Source organism: Chiloscyllium plagiosum, unplaced genomic scaffold, assembly GCF_037043375.1.
Source record: "Chiloscyllium plagiosum isolate Xiang-an unplaced genomic scaffold, Cpla_swu_hap1 HiC_scaffold_34, whole genome shotgun sequence".
Lineage (NCBI taxonomy): Eukaryota > Metazoa > Chordata > Chondrichthyes > Orectolobiformes > Hemiscylliidae > Chiloscyllium > Chiloscyllium plagiosum.
The window spans coordinates 29,723,912-29,740,615 of record NW_028270172.1 but is presented as its reverse complement, the minus strand read 5'-3'; the positions used below and the strand labels follow the sequence as shown (position 1 = coordinate 29,740,615).

General features: G+C 41.7%; 1 protein-coding gene across 11 annotated transcripts in view; it reads left to right on the top strand.

Moving 5' to 3' along the window:
- The window catches only part of LOC122564410 (catenin delta-2-like), a 1,213,649-nt gene that overhangs the window by 1,075,785 nt on the left and 121,160 nt on the right, over nucleotides 1-16,704 (top strand). For all 11 annotated transcript variants that reach the window (XM_043719230.2, XM_043719228.2, XM_087978581.1 and 8 more), the window contains one exon: nucleotides 6,111-6,294. In XM_043719230.2, the coding sequence (XP_043575165.1) occupies nucleotides 6,111-6,294 (184 nt within the window). The remainder of the gene's footprint in view (nucleotides 1-6,110; nucleotides 6,295-16,704) is intronic.

Below are 16,704 nucleotides of genomic sequence, written 5' to 3'. Positions count from 1 at the left end.
TCCCTCTGATGACCTGAAACTTGAACCCACTGGGAGATAGTGGCTTCATTATGTTAACACTAACCTATTAATCCAGAGACCTGGGTAATGTTCTAGGAATTGATATTCAAATCATGTCATGGCAGATATTGAAATTTGAGTTTTATTTTAAAAGAAAATCTTAGAAAGTGTAATGATGAAACCATTGCCAGTTGTTAGTACAACCCCCCATCTCGTTCATTAATGTCCTTACCTGGTATGGCTTACATGTGACTCCAGAACTACAGTCATATGGTTTGACTCTTAACTGCTCTCTGGGCAGCTAGACAATAAATGCTGGCCTCGCCAGTGATGCTCACCCATGTATGATGTTTTCTTTAAATCTCCCCCACCAGTAATTGGCTTAAACTCAGGGCCACTTTAAACACTCCCAACTCCACATCCACTCTCTGACCAGCTGAAATTCAGGGTCAACTTTCACCCACTAAAGTTGGACACCCCCAACCTGCTGAAACAGCAGGGCAGCACAGTGGTTAGCACTGTTGCCTCACAGGGCCAGAGACCTGGGTTCAATTCCCGCCTCAGGCAACTGTCTGTGTGGAGCTTGCACATTCTCCCTGTGTCTGCGTGGGTTTCCTCCGGGTGCTCCGGTTTCCTCCCACAGTGCAAAAATGTGCAGCTTAGGTGAATTGGCCGTGGTGATAAGGGGCAGGGGTTAATGTAGGGGAATGGGTCTGGGTGGGTTGCTCTTCTAAGAGTCGGTGTGGACTTGTTGGTCCAAAGGGCTTGTTTCCACACTGTAAATAATCTAATATAATCTTAAAAAAACCCACTCCAAAAACTGGTTGAAACTCATGGGGGTGGGATTGGGGCGGGATATACCCCTCCAGTCTCCATCCCTGGACTGTCTAAACATCATGCCTAGCCCCAGTGGGTTCACTCAAACAGGCCAAGCGACAGCTCCCCTCTCCAGCCTGCTTCAGACTGGAAGTCTGCTTCACGCTCAGGAATCTGCCCGATTAGCGCCTCCAATCACATCTTCTCTCCCTCCTGCCCTTGCTGATCAGCCAATCATGCATTCTGTTTCTTGAAAAGTAGGAGGGAGAGAACCTATGGTTGGAGGAGCATGGGAAAGCATGGGCTAAGATTGGAGGAGAAATTCTTCACACATTCTGTGACTCCTGCATATGGGGTGACTTTTCTCTGGTCACTCTGTGTTTGAATTTTTCCAGGGGGTTTTGAGACTTCAAGGGCAATATGTGTTGCATGATGTGTAAACTCATTGATTGCTTCAGCAAAGAGAGTGTGACTGAAGTATTTTGAGCAATAATGGGATGTGAAATTCAATCCTGCAACACCAAAATGTGTCCAAGAAATGATCAATCCTCCTGGCTGCCTCCTGTGTGTTTTTGCACGGTATCAGACAACAAGCATTGTGCGTTCTGATGTATCTCTCACTTATGCCCAAATGTGCCACTGTCATTGCATAGATCTAAAATCAGTCAGGCCTTTAATTTTAAGACAATTACATGACACGAGGACATGTGATGTTCCAGTATGAATATCTTCTGGCCTTCACTATGTTGTGGAGTCAATGTAGTTAGTAGGCTATATGTGAGTGCATTAGTAAATAAACGGCAACAATTGCAGTCATCAACAAGCTACTTAATGGTCAAATACAAAAATTGGCCAGGACATCTGCAGAGAAAACATTTCCGACTCATACCTGAAATAAAAACCATTAAGAAGACCTTCTGATAGGGCTATTTAAAGACCTAGTCAATATGATGCAACTTCCTTATCCTTCATTCACTGTGGTGAATGAAGAAACACAGACATTTGGTAAGATGAACTATGAGCAGTTCCTCAAGTTGTGTCACCTGTTTCACAGATTCCTGGAATGTCTGTCCAGGATGAGGATGATTAGAATTAGAATTAGAATCCCTACAGTGTGGAAGCAGACTGTTCGGCCCAACAAATCCGCACAGACTCTCTGAAGAGTAATCCACTCAGAACCAGTCCCTACCCTGTACTTGCCCCTGACTAATGCACCTAACCTACACATCCCTGAACACTATGGACAATTTAGCATGGCCAATTCACCTAACCTGTACATCTTTGGATTGTGGGAGGAAACTGGAGCACCTGGAGGAAACCTGCGCAGACACAGGGAGAATGTCCAAACTCCACACAGACAGACCCCCGAGTCTGGAATCGAACCGGGTCCCTGGCGCTGAGGCAACAGTGCCAAATACCGAGCCAATGATCTTGTCATTGACTGTGAAAGGTTCAGCTATGGAAGATATTCACATTAAAAACTGAAAGAACTGCAGATGCTGTAAATCAGAAACAAAAATAGAAATTGCTGGAGAAGCTCAGCAGGTCTGGTGGCATCTCAGGACAGTTCTGAGGAAGGTTGTCTCAACCCAAAAGGTTAACTCTGATTTCTCTCCAAGATGCTGCCAGACCAGCTGAGCTTTTACAGCAAATTCTGTTTGTGTGTGTTTTTCACTATGTCTTTCAATTTGCTGTCCATAGCAGTATCTGGTTGTTAAAAGAGATGCTCAAGGAAGATCACCCTCATCTCCCTGAGGAGGATAAACAAGCATCAGCATGCACCTGGATAATGGGCTTCTGAATAATGAGCTTCTGAAGACTGAAATTCTAGTCATACAACATTGTATTAAGTTAAAAATCACACAACACCAGGTTATAGTCCAACAGGTTTAATTGTAAGCACACTAACTTTCAGAGCGTCGTTCCTTCATCAGGAGCAGTGCTCCGAAAGCTAGTGTGCTTACAATTAAACCTTTTGAACTATAACCTGGTGTTGTGTGATTTTTTAACTTGGTACACCCCAGTCCAACACCGGCATCTCAAAATCATGAACATTGTTATTAATGTTATTTCCACTGACCTGTTCCAGTCTGATGAGGGCAGAGAAAAACCTGGTGCTTACTGCCAAGGAGGGAATGACCTCTGTTTGATAGTCCTAAATTTGTGAATCCTAAATTTATAAAATAAAATCTTAAATTCAATATAATTGCCAGGTAACACTTGGTAAAAATCCTGACTTTAGAGGAAGGTTTATTTCGACTTTCAAAGCCATTTATGAGAAAGAGATACAGTCTTCCAGCAGTTTCAGACATGAGAATTAACAGATGCAGTGCAATGCTTGAAAAGGTCTAATTCATTTACACCTCAACAGCACAATTCTGTGAATTTAGGAAAAGTTAAAACAACTAATGCACACAAAAAGGGAGACTTGCAATTACTTGACATTTTTCACAGCCTTAAGCTATCCCAAAGTGTTTTGCAGCCACTGATATACTTTTTGGAGAATGTTCACTTGTTGTTTGTGAAACATGCTAGCCAAGATGCACATTGTAAACTCGTACAATGGGAATGACCTGTTAATCTGTTTCTCATAACGCTGATTGAGGGCTTTGTCAGGACACCAGGGTGAATTCTCCAGATCTTCTTTGAAATAATGAAATGGAATCCTGGATGGGGAGACAGGTCTACTGTCTCATCAGAAAGACACCTTCACTGCGAGAGCATTGGTGTGTTGGCAGTGCCAGCCCAGATTTTTCCAAGTCTGTCTGCTCACAACGTTTGTGCACACAGAGTGCGACCATTTCAGTGAATCGTGACTAATGTTCCACACAAACTCATACTCAGAGGGAGTCAGTCCAAATAAGACATACATGTGCAGATATAATTAACAAATATTGTAATTTTAAAAATACCAGGTCAATTACAAGTCACCTTATTATTTGTTTAGCATACTTACAACTCCTCAGAATACACAACTGAGTAAAATATATGTCTGCTGATTAGCTAGAGATAAGAATAATTTTGCAATTGATGTTAACTGTAATTAGGATCACAAAGGGCTAACACTACTGTAGTTTTGCATAATGACAGGAAAAGGGATGAACATGTGAATATAGGAAATAGGATCAGGAGTAGACCTCTCACTCCCTAAACCCTGCTTCAGCATTCAATAACATCATGGCTGATCTGATTGTGGTCCTAACTCCACATTAACACCAACCCTGATAACGTGCAAGTCCCTTGTCAGTCAAGAATCCATTTGTCCCCACTACTGTCTGGGAAAGAGAGATCCACATCCTCATGACCCTCTGAGAGAAAAATAATTCTCCTTATCTCCATCTTCAGTTGAGACACTGATTGTTAACCTGTCCTCAATTCTGTCCCACGTGAGGAAACATCCTTTTTTAAAATCATCCTGTCAAATACCGCTCAGCATCTTATGTTTTATAAAGATCATTTTATATTTTTCTAAGTTCCATTGGATACAAGCTCAACCTTTCCTCATATGGTAAACCCACAACCTCACAGGTATTAGTCGAGTGAACCTTTTCTAAACTGCTTCTTCATTGTATTCTTTCTTAAATAAGGTACCCAAACCTATATAGTATTCTAAATGCGATCTCTTTGATGTATTGTACAAGTGCAGCAAAACATCTCTACTTTCATATTTCATTCCCCTTGCAATAATCAGATAGAGCCAGCTGCAAGACAGCAGCTCGATACACTGCAGTTCCACAGAGAAATTTTAAGAACAAAACGTTGCAGTCCACCTTGGTGAACACGGGTAATCTTCCTTGTGCTTCCTGTTTCTGATCATTCATTTCCTTGTGTTTGCAAACTAGCACAGCTGACACCTATTTGGCTATTATGAAGTTATGACTTGATTGAATGGACTAAGGTCTGGGATGAGGAGGACCTTTTGACAGTTTCTTTTCTAGCTTTCTTTCTTTTCTATTGTACTGGTTGTGAATAACTGAAGACCCTTTTCATAATATCAATTAAACCTTTGCTTTCTGTCTCAGGGCCTGACGTGAACCCTTCATTTTCTTCCTGTTTCAGCTTTTATCTTGTACTCCTCATCCCAGATGACCTTAGCCTGTTCAATTGAGTCATGATGTCAGACCAAATTCATGGTGGAATCTGATGTGTTATGTTCCAGGACAAATTGTTCCATGATTTTTGTTCTAGATTAGATTTGGCCACCAAATATTTTAAAATGTGTGGCATCCACAAGCATTGAATTAGTACGTTGCAGAGATGGAGTCCTTAGTCAGAATATGTAGGTAATCAACCTTACAGCATGCATTGTACTGGCATTTGTCAGGAGCATGCATTATCAAATAACTAACTATATTGTTGTCCATTCAATCAATGATGGTAAGAAAATGCTCTTACAAGCAAAGTTTCTCTTCTTCAAAGTTTAAAAATGTATGCAAAGTTCAAATCAGGCAAAATATTTACATTCGAGTGTAACAAGACCCCTTGAGATGATGGTTCTTTGAGTTAAATCCAGATCAAATTTAAATCACTGTTCCAGTTTGTTTTTCTATATTCCTTTTCTGATTGTAAATTACAAATATACACATTCTTATAATTAACTATTATATCATTGATCAATGAGCTGAAAATGATTTCATTTCTATTATATTAGCTGCCACATTCATAATTACCTTATGTCTCCCTCCGAAGGTCGTCATACCTGCATTCAATTAAATATTAATGCGCTGTGCTATCGATACAGAATCATATTTCCCAGAAGGAGATTGCTGGGATCAACTCGCCTGTGCCAGCTTTTTCAATGCGAACCACATAATCTCATTCTGCTGCTCTTTCCCGATAGTTCTGTTAGCTGTTAACTTTTGATATCTATATATATCTTTAAATCCCCTTTGAATATTATTATTGAATATGTTCCAACAACCCATTCAGCCAATGTATTCTACATCATAACATGCTGAGTTTCAAAAGGAATGCCTCCGTGTAAGGTACCATATGTGGTCTTTCTTTCAGTCTCAAGCCTGATCAGCAGTTGGTGTTTTTCCCTTGGTGTGATCCATTGAAGTGTTTCTATCGGAAAAAATAAATAAATGCAGAGAATTCTGTTGCTTTACTGCTTCTGGTGTTCTTAAAGAAATGCATAATAACTTTTTTATTCATATCTCTGAACTTCTGCTGAAATATAAAATCCATATCAGAATTGCAATGGGGTTTTCAGCTTTATATTGCATAATTCATTCCCAAACACTTTTCCCCTTGGCCAACATATTAATATCTTAACATCTTCCTTTATTAAGGTGTTCTGTGGAACCTGTCATCATGTGATGCGCTGAAGATGCCAATTATCCAGGATGCACTTGTGGTACTTACCAATGCGATCATCATCCCACACTCTGGTTGGGATATTTCTCCTCATCAGGAAGACCGAAAAATTCAGCTCCACACATCAATGGTCTTGCGGAATGCCACTGGGTGCTTGAGGTCAGTTGTCACAACCTTCATTCTGTTATTGTGAGGGCAAAAGGTTATGTTTGTCTGTTGTACAGTTTAAAATTATTAGGAGTTGGAGTATCTGTTCTAATTACCCTGATGTGCTTTCTCACCCCAAGGCTTAGGTCTGTCACCAATCATTTGCTGTTTCAGTGGCAGACCATTGATCATAATTCTGGAAGTTATAAGTTACATTTGAATATGGGCAAGGGTAGGCCTCAGGTGAAAGTATTAAATTGGGGGAAGACTAGTGACCACAATATTAGGTAAGAACTGGGGATTGCAGATTGGGGCCAGCTGTTTGAGGGCAAATCCACATGTGTCATGTGGGGATCTTTTTAAAAGACCAGTTGGTTAGAGTTCAGAACCAGCATGTTCCTGTGAAAATGAAAGATAAGGTTGGATAGATTTGGGAACTTTGAATAGCAAGAGAAATCGAGAGCTTAGTCAGAAAGAAAAAGGAGGCATATGTAAGGTTTAGGAAACTGAAGACAGACAGAGCCCTCGAAGAATACAAAGATAGCAGGAAAGAACTCAAACAAGAGATTAGGAGGGCTACAAAGGGCCCTGAAATGTTTTTGGAAATCAGGATTAAGGAAAATGCCATTTCATTGATATATTTGTATAACAGCAAGAGGGTAACTAGGGAAATATTACGTCTACTCAAGAACAAAGGAGGGAATTCACGCCTGGAACCAGAGGAAGTGGGTAAGGTCTTTAATGGATACCTTACATCAGTATTCACAAAGGAGTAGGACATGGTGGATGATGAGTCTTGGGAGGAGTATGTAGGTATTCTGAGGCATGTCAATATAAAAAAAGAGAAAGTGTTGAGTATTTTGAAAAGCATTAAGGAAGACAGGTCCTCAGGACATGGTGGAATCAATTCCAGAATGCTGAAGGAGGCAAGGGAGGAAATTCCTCAGGCATTGTATGAAATGTTTGCATCCTCTCTAGTTACAGGAGAGTTCCCAGAGCACTGGAGAATAGTCACTGTTGTTCCTTTGTTTAAAAAGGGACAATCCGGGAAATTACATGCCTGTACGCCTTAAGTCAGTGGTCGGGAATTTATCTGAGAAGATTCTTAGGGATAGGATTTACTCACTAGGGGCAGCACGATGGCTCAGTGGCTCACACTGCTGCCTCACAGGTTCGATTCTGGCTTTGGGCGACTGTCTGTGTGGAGTTTGCACATTCTCTCCGTGTCTGCGTGGGTTTCCTCCGGGTGCTCCGGTTTCCTCCCACATTCCAAAAGATGTGCAGGTCAAGTGAGTTGGCCGTGTGTTAGGTGCATTAGTCAGGGGTAAATGTAGGGAAATAAGTCTGGGTGGGTTACTCTTCGGAGGGTCAGTGTGGACTTGTTGGGGCCTGTTTTCACACTGTCGGGAATCTAATCTAATCTAATCCTATTTGAAAAAATTTGAATTTGCTAGTGATAGACAGCATGGCTTTTTGTGAGGTTGATTGAGTTTTTTGAGGTGAAAATGTGTTGCTGGAAAAGCGCAGCAGGTCAGGCAGCATCCAAGGAACAGGAGAATCGACGTTTCGGGCATAAGCCCTTCTTCAGGAAGGGCTGAAACGTCGATTCTCCTGTTCCTTGGATGGTGCCTGACCTGCTGCACTTTTCCAGCAACACATTTTCAGCTCTGATCTCCAGCATCTGCAGTCCTCACTTTCTCCTCGTGAGTTTTTTGAGGAAGTGACAAAGATGATTGATGAGGGCAGGGCAGTAGATGTCTGTAAGGACTTTAGCAAGGTCTCTCATGGCAGGCTGTTATAAAAGACAAAATCACATGGGACCCATAATGAGTTGGTAAAATGGATACAAAATTGGCTTAATCATATAAGACAGAGAATAGCTGTGGAGGGTGTTTTTCAGATTAGAAAACTGTGATAGTGGTGTTCCATGGGGACCATTGTTGGGATCCCTGTTGTTTGTAATATATGTAAATGATTTGAAGGAATGTAGATAGCGTGATCAATAAGTTTGTGGATGACACAAAGACTGGGAAAGCTATGGATAGTGAGCTATGGATTTCCAAAGAATACAGCAGGACATAGATTGGCTGGAGACTTGGGTGGAGAAATGACAGATGGAGTTAAATCAGGACCGATGGCATGTTGATGCATTTTGGAAGATCTAATACAGGAGGAAAATATACAGTAAATGGCAGAACCCTTAATAGCATCAACATACAGAGGGATTGAGGCATACAGTCAACAGCTCCCTGGAAGTGGCAGCACCAGGAGATAAGGTGACCAGGAAGGCATATGTGATCCTTACCTTCTTGGTCAGGGTATTGAGCATAAAAATTGGCAAGGCATGTTGCAGCTGTGCAGACCTTTAGTTTGGCCACATTTGGAATATAGTGAATGGCTCTGGTCATCACATCACCAGAAGGATGTGGAGGCTTTGGAGAGGGTACAGAATCACTTACCAGGATATTGCCTGGTTTGGAGTGTAATAGCTCTGAGGAGAGATTGGCTTATTATCTAATAAGTTAGATAAATGAGTGAAAATGCCACAGGAGATGTCAATCACTATTATTCATATAATACAAGATACCTAGAGCACAAGACACAAACAGCAGCTGAAATAGATGCAGTTCGAGGTTATCTCTTCTCATTATGATCTTTATCTTACTTCTAGCCAACAGTCACATTTTGATAATTCATTTCCTATTTGTTCTTTCTAATTCTTACTCTGCTCATGTCCTTTCCTTTTGGGATATGGCTGCGACTCTTATTGTTTCCCAACGGGAAAGTATCTATCACGTGCCGGTATACTTTCTACTTGCCTTGATGGCTGCAGCTCTAACAACACTGAAGGAGCTCAGCAGCAAAGGAGAACGCAGCCTGCATTATTGTCACTGCATTTACCATTTTAAGATTCACTCACTCAGCCACAGTTAACACTGTCAGAAGTATGTACCATTTAATAAACACGGCAGAAACATGCTACAGCTCCCTCAATAGCTACCAAACCTACAATCTCTACCAGCTAGAAGGAGAAGAGCAGCAGATGCATGGATACACCACCACCTGCAAGTTCTCTCTGTGATACATACGGCCTTGACTTGGAACTGTGCCATTGCTCAGAAAATCGCCTCAATCGCATACAGATTGCCATTCCAGCCCAATTTGACATAAGAAGGGAGACCCATATTTTTGAGAGGAGATTCCACTCAGGCCACTTACAGGATAGCGGAGGCATAATCCCATTCTGGTAGGTCTTTCATCGGACAGAGCTGTTAACTCCATCTGCCATTTCTCCACCCAAGTCTACAGCATGGAAATAGACCCTTCTGTCCAACTAGTCCACGCTGACCATGTTCCAAAACTAAACTAGTCCCATTTGTCTCTGTTTGGCCAAAATACTCCAAACCTTTCCTATTTCCACACTGTAAGTAATCTAATCTAATCTAATCTAATCTAATCATGTACTTATCCAAATGTCTTTTAAATGTGTTAACTGTACGTAGATCCACCACTTTCTCTGGCAGTTCATTCCACACACGAACCACTCACTTTGTAAAAGTGTTGCTCTCATGTCCTTTTGAAAGCTTTCTCCTCTCACCTTAAAAATCTGCCCCCTAGTCTTGAAATTCCCACCTTAGGGAAAAGACACCTGCCACTCACACTATGTATACCCCTCATGATTTTATAAACCTCAATAAGCTGCTAAACATGTCTGCTATACACCTTCTGAACCACCCTGTCTACTTGTGATGCAAACATGAAAGAATTATGTACCGGAACTCTTAGGTCTCTCATAATACTACCAGGCCCTACCATTAGCTGTTTAAGTCCTGCCTTTGTTTGTTTTACCAAAATGCAATATCTTGCATTTATCGAAATTAAATTCCATCTGCCACTCGTCAGCCCATTGACCCAATTGATCAAGATCCCTTTGTAATCTTAGATAACCTTCTTCACTGCCCACTTTACCATCAATCTTGGTGTCACCCACAAATTTACTAACTCTGCCTCCTATATTTTCATCCAAATTGTTTATATGAATTACAAACAGAAATGCGCCCAGCACAGATCCCTATGGAACACTGCTGGTCACAGGCCTTCAGTCCTAAAAACAACCCTGCTTCACTATCCTTTGTCTCCTATTGTCATGCTAATTTTGTATCCAATTGGCAAACACACCCTGAATCACATGTAATCTGGCTTTACTAATCTGTCTACCATGTGTCAAAGGCTTTACTAACATCCATATAAACAATGTTTAACACTCTGCCCTCATCAATCTTTTTAGTTACTTCCTCAAAAACCATAATCAAGTTTGTGAGGCACAATTTCCCTCATACAACACCATGCTGATTATCCCTAATTAGTTCTTGATTCTCCAAATGCATGTAAATCATATCTTTCTGAATCACATCCAAAAATGTATCCACCACTGATTCTGGATCAGTGGTGCTGGAAGAGTACAGCAATTCAGGCAGCATCCGAGGACAGGCAAAATCGACGTTTCGGGCAAAAGCCCTTCATCAGGAATAAAGGCAGAGAGCCTGAAGCATGGAGAGATAAGCTAGAGGAGGGTGGGGATGGGGATAGAGTAGCATAGAGTACAATAGGTCAGTGGGGGAGGAGATGAAGGTGATAGGTCAGGGAGGAGAGGGTGGAGTGGATAGGTGGAAAAGGAGCTGGGCAGGTCGGACAAGTCCGGACAAGTCAAGGGGATCGTGTTGCTGGAGGTTAGAAACTAGGATGAGGTGGGGGCAGGGGAAATGAGGAAGCTGTTGAAATCCACATTGATGCCCTGGGGTTGAAGTGTTCCGAGGCGGAAGATGAGGCGTTCTTCTTCCATGCGTCTGGTGGTGAGGGAGCAGCGGTGGAGGAGGCCCAGCACCTCCATATCCTCGGCAGAGTGGGAGGGGGAGTTGAAATGTTGAGCCACGGGGCGGTTTGGTTGATTGGTGTGGGTGTCTCGGAGATGTTCCCTAAAGCGCTCTGCTAGGAGGCCCCCAGTCTCCCCAATGTAGAGGAGACCGCATCGGGAGCAACGGATACAATAAATGATATTAGTGGATGTGCAGGTAAAATTTTGATGGATGTGGAAGGCTCCTTTAGGGCCTTGGATGGAGGTGAGGGAGGAGGTGTGGGCACAGGTTTTACAGTTCCTGCGGTGGCAGGGGAAAGTGCCAGGATGGGAGGGTGGGTCGTAGGGGGGCGTGGACCTGACCAAGTAGTCACGGAGGGAACGGTCTTTACGGAAGGCGGAGAGGGGTGGGGAGGGAAATATATCCCTGGTGGTGGGGTCTGTTTGGAGGTGGCGGAAATGTCGGCGGATGATTTGGTTTATGCGAAGGTTGGTAGGGTGGAAGGTGAGCACCAGGGGCGTTCTGTCCTTGTTGCGGTTGGAGGGGTTGGGTCTGAGGGCGGAGGTGCGGGATGTGGACGAGATGCGACCACTGATGTCAGGCTCACAGGTCTATAGTTCTCAGGCTTCTCCTTCTAGCCTTTCTTATATAAAGTCAAAACATTAGCCACCCTCCAGTCTTCTGGCATCTCATCCATGTTTATAGATGATACAAATATTTCTGCAAGAGGCCTCACAATTTCTTCCCTAACTGCCAACAATGTCCCAGGATATGTTGGATCAGATCCTGGAAATCTATTCATCTTTGTATTTTCTAAGACCTCCAGCCCTCCTCCTTCTGTAATTGAGCTGTCAAAGGAAGGCAAAGCACGCTCCCTTCTAATGGCAGTTAGCTGCAACATTCTGATCTTTAAAGATCCTGACAGCCATTTTGGTAGCTGTTGCCAAAGGGTAAGTTCATGGGATAGTGTAGTGTTTGTGTGCTGGGAAGTTAGGTGTCAGCTGGATAAAGTGCCAGCTGTGTAAGTGTAGGGTGCCATGGAACTAGATGCCAGGTGAGTACAGGGTAGTGTGCCAAATAAGTAGTGTGCCAGCTAGGGAGGGTGCAGGCTGGTGTAGGGGTAATCTGCCATGTATAGAATGCCAGCAAGGTGGAGGATAGGGTGCCATGTGGGTAACATGTCAGTGCAAGATGGCAAGTAGCCCAGGTAAGTGATTCAGTATTAAGTCAGGTTAATCAGAACAATCTGGTCCAACTGGGTTGGCTGTAGGGAAGATGGGCATTGGAGTCTAAATTTGTCAAATCAATACTCTCAAAATTAATCATTACACACACAATTTCCTTGCTAAACAACTACACCTGCCTTAACCCCTTTAAGATGCTCCTCAAAACCTACCTTCCTGACTAACCTCCATGTTTGTCACATTTTTGTTTTATGGCTTACTTATAAAGTACTATGAAATATTTAACTCTGTTAAAGGTATTACACAATTGAATATTGTTGTTGATTAAATACATATCTATCAATTGAAAGGTGAAAAGGAAGATTGGTCTCTGTCTTAATTCCAGTGAAACATACAGAGGCCCTCAGAAAGGCCCCTAATCGTGCCTGCCTGACTTTCCATGTTGAATGCATGCACTGTAAATCGGACAAGGCCTTAATAATAGCATCCTCTCCATCTGGTACGTGCCCAGGAGATCTTCTGTTAGCATTGAGAGGAACTCCACCTCAAGTATTTTCTCTAAACGTTAAAACTGAATGTATGTATAGCTGCATGTATGTAAACCTATATAAAATAGGTGTAGTGCTACAAATTAAATACATGAAACAAAATGTGTAGTGCTGCAAAGGAGCGAAAACATAACATTTTGTGATAGGATACCTGCAGAAACAATCTAATGTGTGTTGTACTGATGATTTGGTTGTCCTTATAATCTGTATTCTGTGTAATACCCCCTGTGTCTAGATTGTATTTCAAACAATCTGTATTCGACTGTCTGTCAGTTACTGCAAATCAGCCGCAGATTCTCTTGATAAATGTGCAGTAATTAATCTTGCCTGTTGACCTCTCAATGCAGAGGTCATCATCCATCTTCTACGTGGAATGTTTTCGCCACTGTTCCCAGCAAATGCAGAAATACACCCTCAAGCATGACAGAGACTCCAGGCTGATGTCAAGGTTAAAATTACACCTTCAGATTTAGATAAACCAATTCCATTGTACCCTCTTTGTAAGAGACACATACATACCCTTCGGGTGAATCATTTTGCAAAGAGTGCATTGTTGTTCTCAAATACGTCCTTCAGAAATTGGTGGAAACTTAAGAAATCACTTCTGACAGTTAGTGTTTGTGTTGAAGTTAACCTCTTCTGCATTTTGGATGCTTTCTGTGGTGTGACTGGCAACCATTGTATCAATGATACTATGGCATTAAGCAACAAAATACGTGTTAGAACATGACATACCTCCCTGACAAATCCAGCAAACCTCCCTGACAAATAGCAGCACAGCTAAAAGATCATTGCCAAAAAAAGAAGACAAAAAGGAAAACATTCCATTTGCCCTCCCTATCACCCACTGAACTTGAATACTATCTTTGTGTAAATCATGAACAAGGGCACCCACATCCCTCTGTGCTGCAGCTTTCTGCAGTCTCTCTATTTAATTAATATCCAGCTCCTCTCTTCTTCCTACAAAACCTCCCCTTTTCCACATTATATTACATCTGCCAGGTTATTGTCCATTTGCTTAACCTTCTGTTGATTCTGTACCATCCTCACTACTTGCCTTCCCAGCTATTTTGTGCCATACTCAAACTTGACAAATGTGCATTCACTTCCATTATCAAAATAATTTATATATACAGAGGAACCGCGATTATCCGGCCTTCGATTATCCAAATGTCGGATTATCCAACAAGATCGCAAAGTCCCGATGCTTGGCTAGACAGTGCTAACCGGCATTCGATTATCCAGAATTCAATTAACCAAATAAAATACTCCCCACCCGCTTCCTTCGGATAATTGAGGTTCCTCAGTATTGTAAATAATTGTGGTCCAATATTCATCCCTGTATTGGTTTGTATTTATTTTCTTGCCCCCTTTTAATTCATGATTTGTTGTTTTTGGGATAATATTCATGTCCTCCATTATGAAGATTAGTGCAAATATACTGTCATTTCCTGATCCTCCATTATTATTTCTCTAATCTCGTTCGCTAATAGGTCTCTGTTCACTTTGGCTTCTCTCTTTTTTATATGTTTAAAGAAGCTCTTACTGTCCATAGTTATATTACTTGCCTGTTTACCCTTTTCGCTTATTTTCCACCTTTTTATTTATATTTTGCTATCTTTGGTTGATTGTTAATACCTTCCGAATCATCTTCTTTAACAGTAACCTTTGCCACATTGTTTTAATTTTCCTATCAATTTGATATCATCTTTAACTTTCCAGGTTAACTGTGGCCAGATTATCCCCTTCCTAGAATCCTTTTTCCTTACTGGGTGTAGCTTTCTTTGTGTCATAAGTTATTTTCTTAAACATCTGTCATTGTTCTTCAACCACCTTTTCTGCTAAATTTCTTTCCTAGTCCACTTCAAATGATCTGCCCTAATGCCTTTGAAATTAACTTTATTTAAATTTAGCACAGCTGATTCCAACCCAAGGTTCTCATTTTCAAACTGAACACTAAATTCTATCATAGTGTGGTCACTGTTTCCTCAAGAATCTCTTCCTCTAAGATTATTTATTAAACCTGCCTCATTACACATTACCAGATCCACAAATAATCTGATGTACGGTTAGATCTACAACATATTCTGCTCGGTAATTGTCCCGAATACACTCTTATGAATTCTTCCTCATGGAACCTCTTCTAATTTGCTTTTCCCAATCTGTATGAAGACTAAAATCATCTGCCATTAATGTACTACTTCTTTATTACTTGCCCTCATTATCTGCTGATTTAATCTCTGTCATACAGTATACTTACAACTAGGGAGCATATTAATTACTCCCATCAGTGTCTTCCCTTGGTTATTTCTCACCTCCACCCATATGAATTCTTTAACATTCCTTCTGAAATTTATCAGTTCCAAAAGTGCAGCACCGTTTTGTTTTATTCATTTGTAGGATAAGAGTGTCGCTGGATGGGCCAGCATTTATTACCCGGAGGACAGTTAAGAGTCAACCACGTTGCTATCAGTCTGGACTCACATGTAGGCCAGACCAGATAAGGATGACAGTTTTCATCCCTCAAGGACATTAGTAAACCAGATGTGTTTTCCCAACAATTGACAAGGATTCCAGATTTTTATTGAATTCAACTGTCACCATCTGCCATAATGTGAGATGCCGGTGTCTTACAATCCTGTTCCACAGCCACCTGATGCAAGAGCAGCGCTCCGAAAGCTAGTGCTTCCAAATAAACCTGTTGGATTATAACCTGGTGCTGTGTGATTTTTAACTTTGACCATCTGTCGTGGCAGGATTTGAGCCCATGCCCCCAGAACACTATCTGGGTGTCTGGCTTAACAGCCCAGCAATAATAGCACGGAGCCATTGTCTCCCCTCGTTTATAGCTGGAAGTTACTACTATTGCTGTAAAACTGTATTTGAGCCCACAAACCTTCTGACCGATGGAGTCAAGGCTGTAGCCCAGAGCATAGCTTCCCTGAGTTATTGGTCGCAAGGAATTCCCGGCCCCCGCCAGGAACTGTCAGTGGTTGCTATGCATGCCCCGGTCTCCTCGAACAGCGGGTTTCTCTCTGCAGCTTTCAGGAATGCATCAATCAACTTGACATTTGGAGGAATGGAAGCAACTGCGAGGAAACATTGTAACATTTAACAAAGATTCTGCCTGGGAGATTGCAAATTCCAAATGTTAGTGGTCTCAATTAAACACAAGAGCTCACAGCACAGCGTGAATCTTTTCACCTTCTGTTCATAATAGTCCTTTAACGTCCTTCTCTCAATTTTGCTCCCTGCCCCCTTCACTCACTGTCTCCGAGAAAAAAACTTGAATAATTCTCTAGCGTCGCCAGTACCTGTAAATCGTCCCAGTCACCCATCCAGAGCTGAGGAGCCAATTGCGCTGTGGCAACTATTTATTATCCACTGTTTGTCATTTTGGCAGCTTATAAATTTGTTTTCAATCCCACCATTTACTTGTTGTAGCCACACTTACTGTATATTTTATGTCTGTCACAAGTCACTGCAAATGTCTGTGTAATCCAATTATTATATTCATGTCCATGTAGAGGCTGTCGTGTCATTGTAGGTTTAATGCACTGATGTAAAGCATTTTGACATTGTATATGTGGAATACACTGATTTCTCTTGCCTATCTGAAGCTGCAAAGATTTTTCTATTCTCTTTTTACATTCACAGTTCGCTTCACAGCACTGTCTTTAAACATTTTCACCTAATTTTCACTCCTGATTAGGGACTGCAGAGTTGAGAATATTCCTGACATCACTGACCCGGCAAAAAAGTGCCAATATGTTCAACTTTTCTTTCAGAGAAGGTGGGTGTTAATGGGAGTCTATCTTTGAAAAAGCCTGGAGC